Source organism: Cavia porcellus, unplaced genomic scaffold (assembly GCF_034190915.1).
Source record: "Cavia porcellus strain 051 isolate PalLab524CR breed Dunkin Hartley unplaced genomic scaffold, mCavPor4.1 scaffold_20, whole genome shotgun sequence".
Classification (NCBI taxonomy): Eukaryota; Metazoa; Chordata; class Mammalia; order Rodentia; family Caviidae; genus Cavia; species Cavia porcellus.
In genome coordinates this window covers 19,295,326-19,316,193 of record NW_026947503.1, presented here as the reverse complement: position 1 = coordinate 19,316,193, position 20,868 = coordinate 19,295,326, and the positions used below count along the sequence as shown (strand labels likewise).

Here is a 20,868-nt window from a genome sequence, read left to right as displayed (position 1 = left end):
GAGTAGCATGGAATTATCATCATTCACCGGAAGTTGAGGGGAGAAAGATTTGAGGGTGTGTGTGTGGAGGGGGTGGATTTTAGCTATTTTGAGAACCACATGTAGGTATTGCTAAATTCTTAAATTTCTGATGAAGTCATCTTTCCAAAAGCTTTCTTGAACTACCGCCTTAGATTTTAATGATATCCTTCTGAGTAAAATGCTGAATCACACAAAGTATACAAATCAAAAAGAAAAAAAGCTGTGTGGGAGGGGCAGAGCCTTATAAAACCAGTCATTACCACGTCTGAACTATGACACTCTCCAGGGAGCATTTCCAGTCGGACAGCACCTCAGAGAACAAGGTATTCCTGCAGTTTCCATGGCCATCTCCATGAGATGCATGGTTTCCACTTTTTCCTCTTCCTTCACATTGGCATTGTTACCATTAAAAATTCTAATGTGAGGTGTTTGTAGACAGTGGTGGTGTTATCTTGGTTAGTTGTTTATTTAACTGAAAAACTTTTAGTTCAGAATTTGAATGAAATTTATAATAAGGTTTAATTTTGAAACATAGAAGCCAGTGAGTGACTATTTAGTATTATTCAAACCAAAATGTATAATCAAGGTGTGATTGTAATGTTACTGAGCAGGTTGAAATGTATATATTCTATTCTAGTTATTGTTTTGAAAATACATTTGCTGGAAATATCTATATAAATTAAAACATTTTTAGTAAAGCCATTAAAAGCAATATTTACATTATATATAAATAAAAGGAAAAAGAAATTAATTTGTTTTCTAAAATTAACAGAAACTATAGAAATTAAGCATCAATTTGGGCTGGATCAATCCAGTATCAGAATAGGTTTATCAAACTTAATTGAAGAATGGATTAATTACATTAAAGAGAAAAATCAGCTAGTTGATGGATTAAATAGATAATTCAACACTCCATAAAAAGGTAAATATTTCTTTTGAACATCAAGGAAATGAAATTGTTTCCAACTTGTCAGGGAGACAGGTGGTATTTTTTGAAGGGATATTTCCTCACAACTTTCTTAGTTTTCATTGCCGTTTATGGTCAATTTCAAGTTATTTGCAATATGTAGTCACATAAAAAATTTACTTAAAATGATAAAAAAAAAATAAATAGCTCAGTCTCACCCAGAGCTGATGGAAAGAGGGCTGTGGCCGCGCTTTGGGCCCTGCCTAACTCCTCACCTCTGCCAGGTTTCAGGGCTGCACTGGACAACCTGCCCAGCCAGAATCAGTACACACATCAGGGAGCCCAGCCTTGCACCTGACTTCCAAGGATGATATTAAATGTTAGTATTACTAGGAGCATGATGTTTGGAAGATAATGCAATTGTATGACTTATTCTACTATTAAGAACTTCACAATAGATGTATCTATTCTGGGAGGCTATGTTATAGGCTTCACCATGTAAGTCCAGTTCTGCATTGTCTTGGTAGATCCCCATCCAAATATGGGGATGGAAACTCTGTGGGAGTCAGAAAACATTATGAGCATGCCGCCTTCCATTTCTAAACCTTTATGTGATAAGATTGTGAAAAAGCACTAGACTTGGAACTAGAAACCTAGGCCCTGGAGTGAAGGAGCTATGCATGCACACCTTCACATTTCATTAGTGTAACAGAAGTGCCTAAAGTTTACTGGGAAAGTAATTATGCAAATTAAATGAAAAGGTGGATGAAGTCATTGGTCGTTAAATATTGTGGGCAATTTTTTTTACATTAAATGCAGTTAATTACAACCTGTTTTAAAAATGGGATTCGATTTTTTAAAAAAGTAAACATATTTGGGACAAATTCTGTTCTTATTCGCTTTTTGTTCTTACCAAGTTACTTTAATTCTGAACAGTAACAATAGCCTTTTCTGATGGTTTACTTTAACACTTAAGTTTTGTCTATCAAGTTGATGGCTCACTATGTAGACTGTTACAAAGAATGTGGGATAGGAAAATTTATAGGAATTTATTTTTTGCCTGTTTTCTGGTTTCCATTTTCATATGAAAATAGAGAAATGCTGTATTTATATTTTCAATCCTCAGCTTGTTCCCAAACATGATTGGATAATTGATTTAGAAAATTGACACAGACCCAATTACTAATAAAAAGTTAAAGTGAAAATTCAGCAAAAGGAAAAAGAAAAAAATTTCTGAGCCACCGTTGAGGAAGCAAAAAAGAAAGTAATTTTTAAAAAAATTTAGTGAACTTTCTAGGAGCATTGCAGATTCTCTATTTCCTTCTTTTTATTTCCTCTTTCTAGTGTTTCTCAAGCTACAGTTTGCTTAAACTCTGACACATCACAGGAAAGACAAACAGTCGTAAGTGAGGAAGTGAGAGACATGGGAAAGAATGGTCTTTCTGAAGCAGGCGTAGGCTGGAATCTCTGCACTACTATGTAATAGCTGTGTGACTTTATGAAAGTTACTTAACCTTTCTGAGAATCTATAGAATGGAAGCAGTCACATCTACCTCCTGTGGATACTATGAAGATTGAATGAGGAAAGAGAGGAGAGAGAATTTCTGGAGCAAGTGTTAATTTACCATTCTCATCTTGATAAAATACAATTGAATCATAATTCAAATGAGGAATTTTGATGCAAATTCTAATCATTTTCTTGAAAAAGAGGAGGGTTCACATAAGAGACTCTGAATAAGAGAGACAAGTGACAAATGGTTCTTGCTCCAAAACCCTGCTAGGTAAGATACATAGCTCCTCCGAGGGCATTGCCAGCCCTTCTTTAGTTCTTAGAAGTGATTATCATGGAGGCTCAAGAGATGATGGGTGTCTGTATTACTTGATGTATGTAAGTATCCTGATAATAATCAGCATCCCTTAAAATTGTGATGAAAGGAAAACATACAACTAGAAAGATTAGTACTAACACAAACACACACACAAATGCTAGAATGTGTTCAAGCATCTTATACACAGAGCTCTAAGTCATGGAGGGTGTGTGTGTGTGTCACTTATTTTCACATGAGTGATAAGCTGAGTGATGTTTTGTAATTTGTGCCTGGGATTGTCTCTGCATTCCTGCCTAACATTGGCTTCCTTACATCAATGGGTGGGAGGTCAGAAAGATCTCTTCCAGTACCCCACTAATGAGCTCCACAAAATGGGAACTACTTTAGCACAAGGCTATTTGTGGTATATGCAGGAGAGGGTCCAGGAAGTGCTATGTAAAAGTTGTAACTCTCCAAACTACCATAACCTATGCGCTTCCAGAAGCAGAGAACTTGAAATACGATGGGTCATCTCAGTGAAGCCCAATGGAAGATGTGTGCCCTAGCACACATTTGAATGTATGTGTGTCTATGTGCATACGTGGGTACGTGAGTTTGTGTGTGGTGTGTGGTGGACATGTGCAGGTTGCATAGTGGGCGCACCTGAGGTGGAAGACCTGATCCTTGTGGCCACCTACGTGGGTCCAATTCCTACTCCTACCCTTATAGTTGACAAGTGAGTGACAAGTGTCACGTTATCTCTCTGTGTAACCATTTCTTTTTTATAAACAGAAATATCAGGCTTTTAATGAATATTAAATGATTAGCTCAGGTAAAGTGTTTACAAGAGCACTTGTCAGACAATAAGAACTCAATGAATGTTATTCATTGTCATTACTGTTATTATACATGTTCTATGGACCGACACAAAATGTTACTAAGGTTCATAAAATTAACTGTTTGACATACCTCGGCATTTGCTACATAATTTACAAGGTCCAGTGAAAAATGAAAATGCAGAGTTTCTTGTTTAAAATTAAGAATGTGAAGAGGATGACAGTGAAAATGTTGCATCAATACTGGAGTTTTAGGGAATGCACAGTTAGTGTGACTTTAAAGCTTTCCCTCTCCTCTTTTATGTTATCCTATGAAGAGGATGCAGGGTATAGCTACACTGCTCAGTGGCCTCGCCTAAAATGCTGCACTGTGGTTTAGAGCTGTTTAACATTCTTCATTTTTCTTCCAGACTTAAATAATGGAAGACCTTTCTGTGGCAAACACTATGTTTGCACTCAATTTGTTCAAGCATCTGGCAAAAGCAAGCCCCACCCAGAACCTCTTCTTGTCTCCATGGAGCATCTCATCCACAATGGCCATGGTTTACCTTGGTTCCGGGGGCAACACTGAAGACCAGATAGCCAAGGTAAGCTTGCAATGAAGCTTCCCATGTAGACCGAGTGATTCCTGAGCCAAAGTAGTCTTGTTTTATGCCCAGGGCATCTTGACTAAAGAGGCAGCAATCATGGCATCCTAATAATTCACTAGTCCTTACAACTCTGATTTGTTAAAATTAAATTATATAACAACCAAAGCAGAAGATCCCTCAAATATAGATAGCAAAAGGCATATCAGACTCTGTTATCTTGCAAAACTGAAAATAGTTACATGTGATGTCATTCATTTTAATAACATACTGCTCACACTTTTTTCATTTTTGAGTACATTTTTGCAGTACATAAGGTTACACTCTTCATGTGAATGGTACATGTACACAACACATTTACTTTTTTGTTATTTTCCATTTTGTTTCTCTCACCCCTCTCCATTTCTTGGTTCTCTATCTCCCTGTTTCGTATTATGTATCTTCCATTTTGCCTTTTAAATTATTATGCTTTGAGTTCCTCATACAAGAGAATCCATATGATACTTAAGCTTATGTGTCAGATTTATTTCACTTAATATTAAAGTATATCTATATTCCTGCAAATGACTCAAAATTCTTCTTTTTCAAAAAAAATATGCTTCTATACGTAGAAATACATTGTGTATAAATACTACATTTTCATCTGTTGATGAACATATTGGCCACTTCAAAGATTTAACTATTTTAAGTTATGCTGCTATAAACAAGCATATATATGTATCATTGAAATATGATGTCTTTAACTCTTTTGGAAAAATATAAGGGAAATAGCTGAGTTGGATGGGATTTTTAGTTTTAGTTTCTTAAGGAACCTCCATACTGATTGTAAAAGTGGTTGTGATGGTCTTGATTCTTATCAGCAATGTAGAGATGTTCCCTTTCCCCACAGCTCCACCAACAATTTGTTATTATTTGACTATTGATGATAGTAATTCTTTCAGTAAATAGAGTCTCGGTGTTGTTATAATTTGCATTTGCCTAATGCAAACACTTTTTCGTGTATTTATTGGCCAATTCTACTTCTTACAAGTGTCCGTTCATTTCACTTACCCATTTCTTGATTGGGTGTTTTATTTTTGGTGTTCTGATTTTTTTCAAGTTTATATATTCTAGATATCAGTCCTATTTTCAAAAGGAATATTTTGCACACAATGTAGAGTACTTTACTTTAAGATAAATACCATTTTAGAGATATTAGTGTCAATGAAACCCTTACCCCAAGGCTGCCCATGGTTTCGTGGTTCAGACTCCATCCCATCACTCTGCCACTGTGTCTGGTATGTTCATTCTCCACTCCTATAAAGAATTCTTCTTTCTGGTTTAAGACAGTATCACAGAAACAAAATATGAACCCTGCCTATGGTCACACATTCACAGGGAAACACAGGTTAGTGTGGCTTCAGAGAACCCCATCCTATTATAGCCATGTCCACTCAATGGGACCCAACATCATATACAGCCAATCTTCAAAATCAAGGCAGATAGGGTGTAAAGTGGCACTGCCAGTGATTTTTGTGTAAAGACCTCTGCCTTGTTTAGTGAACTGACAAGAGTTAGGGAGGGAACCCTTCCTCGAATTCCGTGTGGGCCTTAATATGCTGAGCCACATCCATTGCTCAGTGTAACATTTCTAGGTGACCCATTTAGCAAACCTAAAACTCTTACCAGCCTGTTATTTTCTAGGTCAATGACCACGATGTGGTCAGCATATAGTTAAGATTCCTTGTCACTCACATCTGCACAAATGCTAAATGGATTACTCTTAAGTATAAGCATGCTTTGTGCTTTGAGTCACACCAAAATGCCAGGGGCTGTTTCTGGTTTCCCAGGAGTATTGCACCTTCATATAAATGTATCTTTCTCAAGAACATAGTGACCCATTTGTGGTGGAGCTCCCTTGAATTATGAGGTTTCACTTGGAGAGCACTGGTCAGTCTCAGTGCAGGAGGACAAAAGATAGAAGGAACACTCTCTTTGTGTTTGATGGCTTAAGCATCAAGGCTTACAATAAAACTCAACTGCTCAACTCGATACCAGCAGTTTTGCAACTTCTCCCTCACCTTTATTTCTTTCCTTGAAAAAAAAATAGCAAACTGCAGTGAGAACCTTAGAAAACATCAGGGTTGTAAGTATAAAAGAATATAAAGCAATATATTTGGAGGACAAGTGCTAAATGAGGGCTCTGGCTTGTTTAAAGGGAAAAAAGCCTTGATTTTAATATGAAAGAAAAAAATCATTTTATTGGTTACTCTGGACACAGCATAGGCTTTCTATATTAGAAATTGCTTTCAGAACTTGCAGCTGTGCTAAGATTTTATACAACCTCCTTTTAACTCCGTGGCATCTGCACATTTTAAAATTCAGTGTTAATTTCTCCCTGATTAAGAAGAAAGGGAAGCTCCTTGGTCTGGAGGTAGAAGCATGGGTTTTCAGGGCAGCAGACTTATCTTTCTTTAAGTTACAGTTTTGCCATTTATTAAACATGTGAAATCCTCTGAATCTCAACTTTATCATCTATAAAATAGGAATGCAAATGCATAGCCTGTAAAAATCACTGTGACAATTAGTGCTAATGTGTAAAGTACCTAGTAGCAATTGCAATAGTAGCTAGTAGTTGTTGGCATAGTACCTTTCTAAGAACTTGTTAGTAGTTTACTCACAATACAAAACCCTATGAGGTAATTGTGATGATCATATTCACTTTATAGATGAGAAAATTAGGTCAGAAAGAGACCACCTAGCTGCGAAATGGTGTACCTGTAAGAGAGAGTATAACTGTAGTGAAAGAAGAAAGAAACAAAATGTATAAATGAAAGCACAGGTTATTAGAGCTCCGTGTTCCAGCACAAAATGATTTTACCGGCTCTCATGTTTACAGTGAGGTCAGGGACCTGTTCAGGTCAAACTTACTCTTTGGGCTTCAGAATGGCCCAGGGTCCACTTTTGCAAGAACATTTACCCTTGTGACATTTGTAGTGATTCAAGAAGGTAATGCCAGCCCAGGAGAACCCTTATTTTGGGTCAGTTACCTTGGAAGGAAGATAACCAGAGGAACTGTGAAAGGTAACATTCTTTCCCTAGGTGGGGACAGAGTAGGGTCACATTTTTTCAGATAGGATGGCAGAATGTATGACAGAAGGTTTTGAGGGACAGACAATGGCCCCTTCAAGCACTAGAACTTCTCCTTTCAGCCCAGAAATTCACTAGGTGGCTGAATCTGCCTTCCTTTCCTTTATAGTAAAATCCCAACCATTTGCCCATTTGCAGACTTGGATCCCTCTCATCCCAGCCGTGTGAGTGTGGCTGATATAAAAATTTTCAATAATCCTTGTTTATCCAATTTTGGCTTGCCATTTTTGATACTTTATATATAAAATAACTGCAAAGAGATGAAAGTCTCTGAATTAGTTGTCTCATTTTCATTAAAATATTGGCTTATGTTTCAAGATAATTTATGGGCTGGGGTAACAATTTAGATAGTTTAGCGAAGAGGTTTTAAATCATCATGTAATAGTAAGTTGTTTTCCAAAATGGACAGGACATAAATTAGTTTAAATTATCTCTTGCAGTTTCTTGCAAGGGAAATTTAGATTGGCTGACATTTCCACATCACATCAAAAATGTTATCTGTGCTTGCTTCCCACACTCAGAGGTACAGAATCAGACAGAAGACCACTTGGAGGCACCTGATAGACATTAGTTTTCTAAACTAAGTAATTTATTATAAAGCATCACTGTCCTTCCTGATTCTGATTGCAGGTGCTTCAGTTCCACAAAGTTGGTGGCTATGATGTTGTGGCAGGGAGACCAGAGAAATTCACTGGCTGTCATTTAACCCAGAAGATACAGAAAGAAACCTATCCTGATGCTATTAAGGTACCTGACCCATTTGTTCATATTTCTTTTGTATTCTGCTTCTAGAATCTAGAATATTCTAAAGTTAGCCAAAAATAAAAGGCAGCACCAGAGCTGTTGTTTCTAAATTGTTTCTAAATTCTACTATGTCCTTCTGTTATTAAGTTGTTTCTAAATTCTATTATGTCCTTCTGTTATTAAGTGGTTACAAGTATTTTAAATAAAACTTTTCTCTACCCTGGTAGAGACTCCTAGAATACATACATGGAGAAACATTTCCAGAAAGAGAGGATAGAGAGTGATAAATAATGGAGGAATGGTGAATACCAGACCTAATAACTGCTTGAAAGTTCCTGATTCTTAGATTAACTACCTATCCATGTATTACTTCTCCATCTCAGTATTCTATTTCCTTAAATATCAGTTATCCAGCTACATCACAGGGACTGGGAATGGCTGTACTCCTGTAGGTAACCAATTTCCACTAAGATGCTCACGATTTAGATTATGGGGAGATGGCTCTCACAGCTTCCTTCCTGGACATAGTATAATCTACCCACACATCACCCATTGCATTGTGGGCCAGAGGGTGGAGAAGCTTTCACCAAGTGCGTGAAACACTGGCAGTCCTTTGGAAGGATCTGTCCCTCTCTCCACTCCAGGCTGTGGCTGTGACTGACTGTGTATCTCTCACAGTACTTAGAATACAGAGTGAACAATGGACGTTTCATTCATTTCTGTCATTTTCTAAAACCCATTGCATCAGCTACCTGCCAAAATGGGTACCTATAGACTCTATATGAACTTTGATACCAAGGTAGCAGTTTCCCCAAAATTTTGAGAATATCATAATTGACAGGAAAAAAGAATGCATGTTCAAGTTGTACAATGTCTTGGCTTGATATACACTTTGAAATGATGACTATGCTCAGTTTAATACACCCAAAACCAAAACTAGCTACTGTCTGTGTGTTGGGGGTGGGAGATGAGGACATTTATAATATGGTACACAGTACTCTTCACTAATGAGTTCTGGTTGTGTGTTAGACCCCCAGAACTTACTCATTCTTTTAAAAATAATGACAATTCCTCAGAAATCTTGAAGTTTAGAAACTGAAAAGAAACATGCATTTTTTATACTGTTCGCTACTTCTTGGTTGAATCTGATTGATAGTAAAATTTTGAGCAAATTATATACGTTTTATCTAATTAAGTTAAAGGAACTTAGCCTTACCAAAATTTCTTATACAGAGATTCTTCTGAAGGAAAATATATGCATGAATATTATCGTTGTGTTGAGAAAATGTTGTCTTTGTTAAGAAATATCTTAGCAGTCCTTGATGTGAAAAGTGGATCCTTTTTTCCGTTTCAGACGCAAGCAAAAGACAAAGTTCACTCATCCTTCAGCGCTCTCAATGCAGCACTCAGTGCTCCCACAGGGGATTACTTATTGGAAAGTGTCAACAAGCTGTTCCCAGAGAAGTCTGCGAGATTTAAGGAAGTAAGTGGCCTGTAATTGAAATCGCTGGGCCCCAAGCTAGCAGTGAGGTCAGTTTTAAAGTGATTCTCTGCAACTCATACAAAATTCCAAGCGGTCTCTGGAGTACTGATCTCCCATAATTGCCCTCCAACATTCTTTCTCTGTTGGTTCCTCTCCTTCCTATTGCAAATATCTGGCTGGCAGAGGCATAGGATGATGAACCCACTGTTTTCCAGAGCCATCGTTCCTGCAGTTCAACCCCTTTGCCACCATGCTGGGTCTATAATGCAAAAGGGGCAAAAGGGCAGAGCTGGACTGGAATGTGGGCACAGGGTTGGTGGAAAACTCGCAGTCTGCACTATGTCCTCATTCAGCCCCCATGGCCAGTTTCCATCCCTCCTCCTGTTCCATGCCTCCCAGTCTGCACTGGACACTTGTAATTTACGATTATACCATGCCCTGTTCAATATATATTCTGTGTAACTTCTGGCATTTTCTCGCTTTAAAGGAATACATTGAACTCTCTAAGAAATATTATTCTACACAACCTCAGAAAGTAGACTTTCAGAATTGTGCAGAAGAAGCCAGAAAAGAAATTAATTCCTGGGTCAATACTCAAACCAAAGGTAAAAGCAAGAAACTATTTTCTTTTATTCTTTCCATATAGAAAACTAAGAAACATCTTTTAAAATCATCTTTAAACTTCACCCTTATTCATTTGAAATCTGTTTAACTTTGCTAATATAGCTTTATTTCTATTTAACTGTACAATGTTTTCAGTGAGGAAAGAATAGTTGAGATCCATTGTTAGAAATATATGTTAGACTATATAACCTGATTTTAGATATAATCAGAATATACAACATGAGAAACGGGAATTTTTAAACATAGGAAATGTTAGTATTGAAATAATTGTGGTTCTGTTCCTATTATGGAAAAAAAAAAAAAAGGCTTGAAGCTTAACTCGGTAATTGGTGCGAGTTATAACTCACACCAGCAATGGAAGAGGAAAGGATTGTGAAATTATTTTAAGTCTTCTCTCTTTATTCAAAACCAACCTATTGTCAAATATTTTGGTCTCTGTATCATTTCTTCTTGACTGTCTAAATCGTTTGTGCCATTTTAATCCCTGATTTTTTCATAAGCTCTAATTTCCCTGTGTATTTTATGCAAGAACTCAAACCTAATTAAGTCATTCATTCATTGTTATTGAATTTATTCATTCAATCAGCAAATGTTTATCTAACACATGATAAATACCAGGCACTGAATATGGCGATGAAAATAAAAATTGTAAATACTGTCTTTATCCAATTTACCATCTGTACGGTGGTAGCAAGATTAAGTGAAATAACCTATGTAATAGTTTGAATGCTGCAGAGCAGGTGTAGTCTATAAACGTATGCTTTGTTACACCATTTTTAAAAAGATGATGCTCAGATCATCTTTCTGAGAACCTTGTCTGATTCCCTTGTTACTCTCTGCCCTTTCTCTATACTCCTCATGATTTAGCCTAGTTACAAGACTTACTGCACATTGTTTTACAGCTGATTGTTTCTTCCAGCACTCTAGGCTCATCCATGCTAATTCTTTCTTTCTCATCTCTTACATCTGCAGTGTTTCTTGTTTAACTTGTCTACCTTAACTTTAGATGTTCTTGAAAATCGATTTATGTTTCAAATCCATAGTGCAGATCTAGAAGCCTTGAGTGAGAGTGGCACAGTGTGGAAAGACACCTTTGTTTCCTGAGAGATACTTTTACTTCCTTCCTTCTGACGTAACTGCCAGACACCTGAAAATCTGAGCAAATTATAGAGATGAAAGTAAAAATTGCCTTTCTCTTATTTTCCTTCAAATGCAATATTTCTTACTTTTCTCTTGGATTTTATAAACCTTTTGAGAAATTTGTCCTAATTGTACTTGTACCTTAAGTAAGCATAGAGAAAACTTTGAGCTTCAGAGTTTGACAAATGAGCAGTGAGTTTGATGGCTACTAGAAAGATTTAAGAAACTGTAACTTCACAGTTCCTGATTATGAAACCTAAACATGTGTTTTCTTTAGGCAAAATTCCAAACCTGTTACCTGAAGGTTCTGTCGATGAAATGACAAAGATGGTCCTGGTAAATGCTGTCTACTTCAAAGGGAAATGGAAATCTCCATTTGAGAAGAAACTAAACAAACTTTATCCTTTCCGTGTGAACTTGGTATGAGACAAGATTCATTCCTTCAAAATGTTCTTAGGGTCTTAGAAAATTCAGAGACAGAAAAATTAAAGCAGTGGAGTTTCTGGTCCTTATCTACTGGAGAAGTGTTATATTATTATTATTATTATTGTTGTTGTTGTTATATGTCTTATAACAGGGAAACAGTCTTAGTAAAAGTAGATGTTAAAACTTGAAAAAGCTAATAAAAGAATATCTACTGTAAGAATATACAAATAATTTAATTCATTGATTTAAAAAACACATTTCTTCAACATTGAAGTAAAATTCATTCTCTTTTATGTTTCTAAACTTTTTGACCTTAGTATTGACTTGAATATTTGACTTTTAATAATTTCAGACACAACAGGTACCTGTGCAGATGATGTACTTACGTAAAAAGCTGAACATAGGATACTTACAGGACCTAAAGGCTCAGATCTTAGAACTCCCATATAAAGGAGATGTAAGCATGTTCCTGTTGCTTCCAGATGTAATTGCTGAGACATCCACTGGCCTAGAGTTGGTGAGGCATTACAATTTCAATTGTTTTAAACTTCTTGGTCTAGTCCTACTTTTGATGAGATGTACATCTATGCCTTAGCAAGTAGAGTAGACTTTCTCACAGAAGTATGTGAATTGATGGTATATGAGGCATATTTCAGAATTCCAATTCAAAGCCTTAAACATGTCATACATGTTATTTTCTTAAAAATGTCTGATCTGTTAAATTTTCATATTATTCACACTGTAGTAATTTCACTAAGGATTAATTTTAGACCTTGAGTTGTTTTCATTCCTTGAACTCATTGTGTTCCTTTTGTTTGTTGTTTTGGTTTGCAGCTGGAAAGTGAAATAAATTATGACACTTTCAGAAAGTGGACCAGCAAAGACACACTTGCAGAAGATGATGTAGACGTCTACCTGCCTCAGTTCAAATTAGAAGAACGTTATGAACTCAAATCTATTCTGCGGAGCATGGGCATGAAGGATGCTTTCAATGAGGGCCAGGCCGATTTCTCAGAAATGTCGGACGGGGATGGTCTGTTTCTTTCTGAGGTGTTCCATAAAGCCACAGTAGAGGTCAATGAAGAGGGAACAGTAGCAGCTGCTGGCTCTGGAGCCACTGTGACAGGGAGAACAGGTCATGCTGGTCCTCAGTTTGTGGCTGACCATCCTTTCCTCTTCTTTATCATGCACAAAACAACCAAGAGTATCTTATTTTTTGGCAGATTCTCCTTGCCCCCAAATTGAAAAAATTCTGATCTGACAGTAAGATTTGGTTGCATGAGCTATAAGCTTCAAAGTTGTTAACTTAAGTTCCAACAAGTTAAAATTTTTTCCTGCTTATTTCTATTCTTCTGAACAACTTCTTCAATATACTGAGTATCAACTCAGAAATACTCACACCACTGTCAATCATTGCATGACAATATCATTAATAATCTGGTCTCCTAAGGGAAGGTGATGCCCTTAAATTCTTCCTTACTACTAGTTTCTTTTATAGTATTAGCTTTTGCTATGTTATTTATTATTTTATATGATGATTTTTTATTGTTACTGTATTTAATATAACTGATAAAGTCACAGAAGCAGGTAAACATTTAATTTTATATCTAAAGAAATGTATTCATTCATTCACTCAAGAAAGGATAAGTAAGTGTCCTTTCATCCTATACCACAATAAATACTTAGAGAAAGCACCAAACAACAGGAAAATATACATTATGTACATTTCTAACATTATACATCATGTATATGTATCTGCAGCTCATGTAGAAATGCAAACCTGTAATAAATAAACGAACATGTTTACACTATTTGCTTATTATGATTTCATTGTAAGACGTGTGTGTTAATCAGCTTCCAATATTATAAAAAAAAAGACAAGATAATCAACTTTAAAAAGGCAAAGGTCTATGTCAGCTTTACTGTTTTGGAACTTTCTGTTCGTAGTTGGTTAGCCCGGTTGCTTTTGTACCTTTTACTTCAAGTCCTGTATTAAGTCAGAACATGATGGCTGGAAGCAGGTGGTGGGGTGATGGGACTTAGCTCATGGCCAGCAGGCAAAAGAGAAAGAAACATACTCAAACCCTCTTTGAGGGCACACCTCTAATGACCTGAATCTCCCTGTACGTCTCACTTCTTGAAAGTATATCGCCCTCCAAGAACACCAGCCCTAGTATCAACACTTTAACACCTAAACCTTTTGATGACACTCTGAGTCCAAATTGTTACACCTTGATTCCCAATAGTTGCATATCATAACTTACTTGTAGTCATCCAGAAAAAAAAAAAAAAAGGCAAGCTAAACAATGCAAGGGCATAGCCACTCTTGTTAAAAAAAAAAAAAATCCAGTGTTGAGGGTAAGTGGGATCAGATGGCATGAAAAATTAATCAGAGCTGCTTTCTCACAGCAGCAAAAGACATAGCAACTCAGAATAGTGTAAGTCAAAGTCATTTTGGGAAACCAGTGTACAACCTCAGGGACACCAAGAGTAACCATCAAGCTAGAGTGCAAGTCGTACAGTTAAGGTCAGAGTCATTAAGCTGAGCAGAATAGAAACAGGCTAGGTTCACCAGCAGGAGGGGGAGCAAAATGCTTCCATCTTTTTAGCAGCCTGAGTAGATGAAACCAGCCATCACCTCCTCGATTGCTCTTGCTTCCTCCTTCCCTTAGAATAATTTTGATGCACCTAGAACTCTCTTTTCTGTTTTTAAAGTTTTTAAAAACACACTGAATAAATTCACAGTCTAAAAATCAATATCATAAAAGGATTGTCCCCAAATTTTTCATTCCTACTTCTCATTCACTTAGTTTCTAGCCTTCTGTTTGTACTAGTAACATATGTACATAATACAAGTAAAAACAAACAAATAAAATTATGCTAATAACACTATCTTATTTACATAGAATATGAACTACCTCTTTTTTCTTTCTTGCCCTCCAATAGGCAGCAAAATAATGTACACATATAATCTGATTCATATAAATAGCATTTCCATTAATAGAGGTTTAATCAAGACATTAGTGGGAAAGGAATCTAAAGAAGATTTTGTGGGAAAAAATAAAGCCTAGTCTTACAGCATGAAGATGAAACAGCTTCTTATTGGTGCAGCAGAATCTAAACTGATACATTTGGGGTAACACAGGAACTGGAGCAGTGACTCAACCCAATTCATCTGCTGCGTTGCTGTTAGTTAAGGCAAGAAGCTTCCACATGGCACTTCTAGTGCTGTGGACATCCATGGATAATACTGTCTGCTCGGCACAAGCCAGCAGGCGTTTAGATCTCGCTTCTTTGTGAAATCTGCAGTAACCTTCTGTCATAGACTCTCTATGTTAGCTTCCCTACACCAAAGTTGGAGCCTATGTTGTTACTTTTCACTCATTGCTGGAACAAAATACCTGGCACCCTAAATGCAGGAAGGAAAGGTTTATCTAGCTTACCTAAATAAATGCTGTGGAGGTTTCGGTCCATAAGCAGCTGGCTCCAGTGCAGGGTGGCATGGCACAAGGGTAACACTGCAAGGTAGCAGCCAGCAAAAGCAGCCAGAGCAAAACGCAGGGAGAACAAGTGACTTCTCCTCCCTTATACTGCATACGGGCCAGCGCACCCCTTCCAGAGTGGCTGTAGCACCCACAAAATCTTGCACTCCTCTTGCACAGGATGAGAATGTTTACAAAGTCAGAACCCTGGCTCCCTGCTGAATCTCTTAGTTAAACTTCTAAAGTTCTCAAGTTGACACAGTGTTCAACCATAACAGCCAGTTTGCCAGAAGATATGTACACTTCTGTGAGGAGAAAAATGAAAAGGTCAAGACGGGTCACCACCTCAGGCATCATAAAGTGTAATAAAAATATATGGTGAATATTTGAAAAACTAAATTAAAGACACAGTGCCATTAATCTGCCTCAGAATACTAGTTGATATGTTAACCATTGTTGCCCTCTGCAAATAACAGATGTGGTGCTAAAATAAGCTAACAGGGGTTGTTAATTACTGCTAGCTTTCTCTATTCTCTGCTAAGGGAAAAAAGATGTTTGCCCAATCTAAACTTACTTGAATGCAGGGAGACCTGCTTGTTAGCCCAAACCTTATGTAAACTTTGCTTTTCCCAATGTAATTGCCCCGTTTCTGTCCTATAGTGCACCCCAGCCCCTCCACTTCCTTGCAGAATACTTCCCCTTGCTTTGAAAACACATTTCATTATTCTTCCCACTTTCTGAAGCTGCTCTAGAAGTCTTGTTTAGTGAGGGTCTTTAGTTGTTCTGCCTTGGTTAACTCAATGATCAGAACTGATTCAATATGTTTACCTGTTGGAATTATTTTGACTTTGGGGAAAAGCTAGAAGCTGCACGGTGTCAGATCTGGTGAATAAGATGGATAAGGACACAGGTGGTGTTTTTAAAAGCTTGTATTTCTGTTGAACATCACATGGCAGCAGCATTGACTGTGTTTTCTTAGATTTTGTGGAGACATTCAAGAAAAAGAACATCCAGAACTGCTTCAGAAAGTGACAAGCACAGTGAGATAAATATGTATGCGCACAGTGAGGTAGAGAGCTTTGAGCATTAATGACAATGTATCTTTTACTATAAATTTTTAATTTAAGCATTCATTGTGGTGTGTGTGTGTGTGTGTCTTCATATAACCTCCTCCTGTCATTTCTTTCTGGATTTTTCCTCTGTTCCCAGCCTGTTCTTCATTCCCATCACTAGTCCTCCAAGCCCATGCAAATGAAATAATCACCCTACTGTTTTTCCCAAAGGAAGAGAATAAAACATTCTTAGAGAAGAGCTTAGGGAAAAATAAGAGAACTAGAAATTCACAAGCTGAAGTTTTATCTAATAATTTCACGTAGAGTGCTGATTCCAGTGTTGCTTCAGCAGGTACCCAAGCACTGACCCCAAGCCCTGTCCTTGCACTGGGGACAGCTGACACGGCGCTCAGCACCAACAGCACAAATAAGTACAAAATATTTTCCTGGGTTCCTTTCACCTGGGACTTTAAGATCAACTTTAATAGGTCATCAGGCAATGATTCACGAATCCTACTTCCCACTTTGTTGCCAATTATTATTCCACCAATTTGAAGCTTTCTATTTTTTTCCACTACCAGAGAAAATCATGTTAATTCATGTCATTTGGCAGACAAAAGAGGGATTAAGCAATGAAAATGCAAGTCACAGTTTCTCAGAATTCAAGTCTGTGCATGTAGACAACATAGAAAATGTGAGTGGTTTACATTTCCACCATCTCTGTCTGTCTACTTAGAGAAGACAGGCTCAGAGAAAGAGCACACTGGCCCGTGACAGTGAAGAAGCCAGCACGGAGCTAAGAAGAGGGAGGTGCTATAATCTTTTTAAAAATTTCTTTATTTATAATTCTTTTATTTATTTATAATTGTGACTCTCCAGTCACAATTGCTTACTAAAGGAACAAATAGGTGGTATTGCTCCAGTGGAAGGAAACAAGGCACTGTAAATATTTTGGGGGGTTAAAAATATCTATTTTCTTTCTTGCTATAGGGCCTAACTAGATAGTAAATGATCATGGTCCTCCAAACTCCAGAAATAGCTTATAAGGTTCCATCCTTTAAGAGTGTTTATGTATGAATAGAAGAGACTTAACCTTGAGCTGAATCAAACGAAAGAAAACTAAGAAGGAAACTGCAATTCCACCAGATTAGAGAGATTATTTTACCAGGAGTTCTAAACATATAGGGCAGTTTTCTTCAGTAAAATATGGATTTACTACCTCTTTATTTGTCTAGTTAAGCAATGGAAATTAATATTCTCAGTGTAATTGAGCAAAAGCCCTTCATACCGTTATGAAGACAGCTTGGCAACTTGAATTTTGATCCTATGTACAACGATCCTAAATACAATGAATTTTGATCCACACAACTTATGAAAGAATAAAGGATAAGGCTTAAGAGGTATCTTAGGAGTTATAAGAAAAAAATAAAGGGCATAAACTAACATTCAAAGCTTTCTGTATAAACTTCAAAAGCACTGTCACAATGGGGACCAAGAGGCACTGAAATCTGTTGTTGAAACTAGAATCTAGAGGTTTTTCTATTTAGATTTACAAAAACTTAATTCAAACTTCATGCTTCAAAAAAGGGCACACAACATGACAGCAGGTGTTTCTGGCAAAATCAAACAATAAAGTTTCTGACCTGAAAAGTTGTACTCCCTGAAAATAGAGCCCTATAAAATAGACATCAAAACACAAGGCAAGACAGAAAGCATGTAGACTCAAGTAGTACAGAAAACTCAGAGAAGACATTCTAATTTGTTAGATATGGGTCCACAAATAAGAGCTTGATGAATTGATCAGTATTGTGTGATTTAGGCAAATTTTGTACCTCAATACTTTCAATTAAAAATATGTAAATAAGAAAACCAAGGGCAAGCAGCTGTCATAGAGGTTTATTTTTCAAGGTTGTTTAGAGATTCTTTCTAAATATGCAAGATTTTCCCACTGGAACATTTACTTTCATGTCATGCACTGATCACAAAGTTTTATTTTTGTTTACCAAAATGTTTGCTGTGGATGAAATTGTTATAGCCTAAATCTAAACGTTGCGCCTCATTGTCTGTTCTGTATGTGTCATTCAGCCTCCTCCTCCCCATTTCCCCTTTCTATCCAACTAGGTTAAGTTTCAATTCCTAAAAGGCTGTGAAAGCCTTAGGTATCAGTTTCCTGTAACCTCCTCCCCTACCCCTCATCTGGCTATCTGTAATAAAATTTGCTGTTCTTTAAGAAATGCTTTCCTCTGTAAAGATTGTAAGAACTTACCTAGTTGACATGTTAACCATTGTTGCTCTCTGCAAATAACAGATGTGGTGCTAAAATAAGCTAACAGGGGTTGTTAATTACTGCTAGCTTTCTCTATTCTCTGCTAAGGGAAAAAAGATGTTTGCCCAATCTAAACTTGCTTGAATGCAGGGAGACTTGCTTGTTAGCCCAACCCTTATGTGAACTTTGCTCTTCCCAATGTAATTGCCCCGTTTCTGTCCTATAGTGCACTCCAGCCCCTCTACTTACTTGCATTGTGAGATCAGCAGCTATTTGTGGTTTCTACAAGATAAAAGCCCTGACTTCTAGCTGTGAGGTGCGCAGTCTTTGGGTGGATCCTGGAGAGACTGTGCCGCCAGGCCTAGAAATAAAGCCTTTGTTCCCCAAATTTCAAACTCTTGCTTCCTTGGATTTTATTCCGGGGTCTGAGCTATCACAAAATGACTGGGGTCTAATAGTTTGGTTATGTTAATGGACCCATCGAACACTGACTCTCCTGCCTGGCCACCATTCCATGGGCCATTAGCTTTCTTCTGTGGTATACGTTACCTAAGACCCTAACACCTGATTTATAACTGCCTTTCAAAACCACCCCAGATGCTGTGTTTGTTCCTGAGAAGAAAAATTTCTGTGCAGTGGGAGAGGTATCATTTTCTGCCCTGCTCATCCCCTTGAATCCTACTTCATTAGTGTTAACATCAGCAAGGCACAGGGCCTTGGGCGTTCTTTCAGGAAACAAAAGACAACAATATAATTCCCATTCCACTCTCCTTCATTCCTGGCTGATTTTTCTTCAGAAAATGTTTGATTCTGCTTCCAGAGAGCTACGCATTTTTAGTCATCTCATTCAGTATCTCTGATTTTGAGTTCTTAGTGGATAAAATGAGGATTCTGGGTTAGGGCAACTCTATGGTCCTTTCCAAGTCTGATTTCCTAGAAACTTGAGTATTATGAATTTTGATGAATGAAATATTACAGAATTTGAAGCTGTTGAATTATCCTTCTACAGGTGGTTTCTAGGTTCTTTCTATTCTGAACAAAGACTTGGTCAAGACAAGTGCAAAAATAGCAATGTTTTACATTTATCAAAGGTAGGAAAAGAAACAAAACATACCTACTCTGCAGAGCAAGTTGGGTCAACTGGGGGATGTGCACTCTAAATGGTGAGAGTGGACCATTATAAAAATAAAAGTGGCCACCAGGTTAATGGCAATCATCCTTTGCATCTCCTACTCCTCAGGCCACTAACAGGTCTAGGCCATCCTTTGATAAAACCTGCTTGCATCCTCATGAGAAGAACTGAAGATAGCATTCTCTAATTGGTTCCACGCGCAAGGCTTTGGGATCTGCTCTGTACATGTGTGCTGGAGCCTTGCAATTGGCAGGTCATGTCTACTTCCCCACCGACTCAGTTTGACAGCCCTAATCTCCTGCTTCAACACTATTCTTTTCTTACTTTCTTATTTCTATTCAGTGCATATATATATATATATATATATATATATATATATATATATATATCTCAACCAATAGTGCTAAAAATTGCAAAAAAAAAAAAACACCCAGTATGTTTTGAAAATGACACAGCAGGCTTCTAATGATTCAACAGTTGCATCAATAAATTAACTACAGTAAAATCTCACTCCAAGCTTCTATATCTTTTATAAAGCACTTTTGATTGTTGGATAAAAGTGCTGACTTAGTATGCCCTTATATTTCTTAAAAAAAAGAATATTGGGCTACTCTTTATAATTAATAATGATATTGGTGCGGTTATTAATGGAGATAAGTAGATATTAACATTGTAGAAGAAATTATTCCTTTCACTGGAGAGGATTATTTTCAGGAATTTGTTACAAGTAAATAAAACACAATGGGCTGGGGATTTGGCTCAGTGGTATAAGCACCTGTGTGGCAAGCACAAGATAGTGAATTCAATTCCCAGTAACAAAAATAAATAAATAAAACATACGATAATTTAGTGCTTCTGGTTTGATATTTAGATCTTTGATCCATTTTGACTTTAGTGCATGGTGATAGACATGGGTCTAGTTTCAATTTTTGGCATGTGGAAAGGCAATTCTTCCAGCACCATTTATTAAAGAGACTATCTTTCTTCCAGTGAACATGTTTAGTCCTTTTTTCAAACATAAAGTGGCTGAGTGTCTTTGTAGTTGTGTCTGCATCTTCTAATCTGTTCCATTGACACTCAGGTTTAATTCTTTGCCAGTACCTTGCTGATTTTATCCCAGTACTTTGTAGTATAGTTTCAAGTCAGAGTTTGAGATGTCTCCTGCCTTGCTGTTGTTGCCCAGGATTGCCTTTGCTATTCTAGGTTTCTTCTGTTTCCAAATGAATTTTAG

General features: G+C 37.1%; 1 protein-coding gene across 1 annotated transcript; it reads left to right on the top strand.

Annotated features, from left to right (window-relative positions):
- Window positions 1-279: 279 nt before the first annotated feature.
- Serpinb2 (serpin family B member 2) lies at window positions 280-13,516 on the top strand. The gene is made up of 8 exons (XM_003474124.3): window positions 280-344; window positions 3,983-4,159; window positions 7,919-8,035; window positions 9,387-9,515; window positions 10,003-10,120; window positions 11,557-11,699; window positions 12,058-12,222; window positions 12,540-13,516. The coding sequence occupies exons 2-8, from the start codon at window positions 3,992-3,994 to the stop codon at window positions 12,948-12,950; spliced, it is 1,251 nt and encodes a 416-aa protein (XP_003474172.2). The 5' UTR covers window positions 280-344; window positions 3,983-3,991; the 3' UTR covers window positions 12,951-13,516.
- Window positions 13,517-20,868: the final 7,352 nt, after the last annotated feature.

What these genes read in the sequence shown, in the direction of transcription:
- Serpinb2 (XM_003474124.3), top strand. Translation starts at nt 3,992, where the DNA reads ATGGAAGACCTTTCTGTGGCAAACACTATGTTTGCACTCAATTTGTTC. An exon ending in CTGAAGACCAGATAGCCAAG is followed by an intron (nt 4,160 to 7,918) that starts GTAAGCTTGCAA and finishes TTCTGATTGCAG; the next exon opens with GTGCTTCAGTTCCACAAAGT. An exon ending in CATCCACTGGCCTAGAGTTG is followed by an intron (nt 12,223 to 12,539) that starts GTGAGGCATTAC and finishes TTTGGTTTGCAG; the next exon opens with CTGGAAAGTGAAATAAATTA.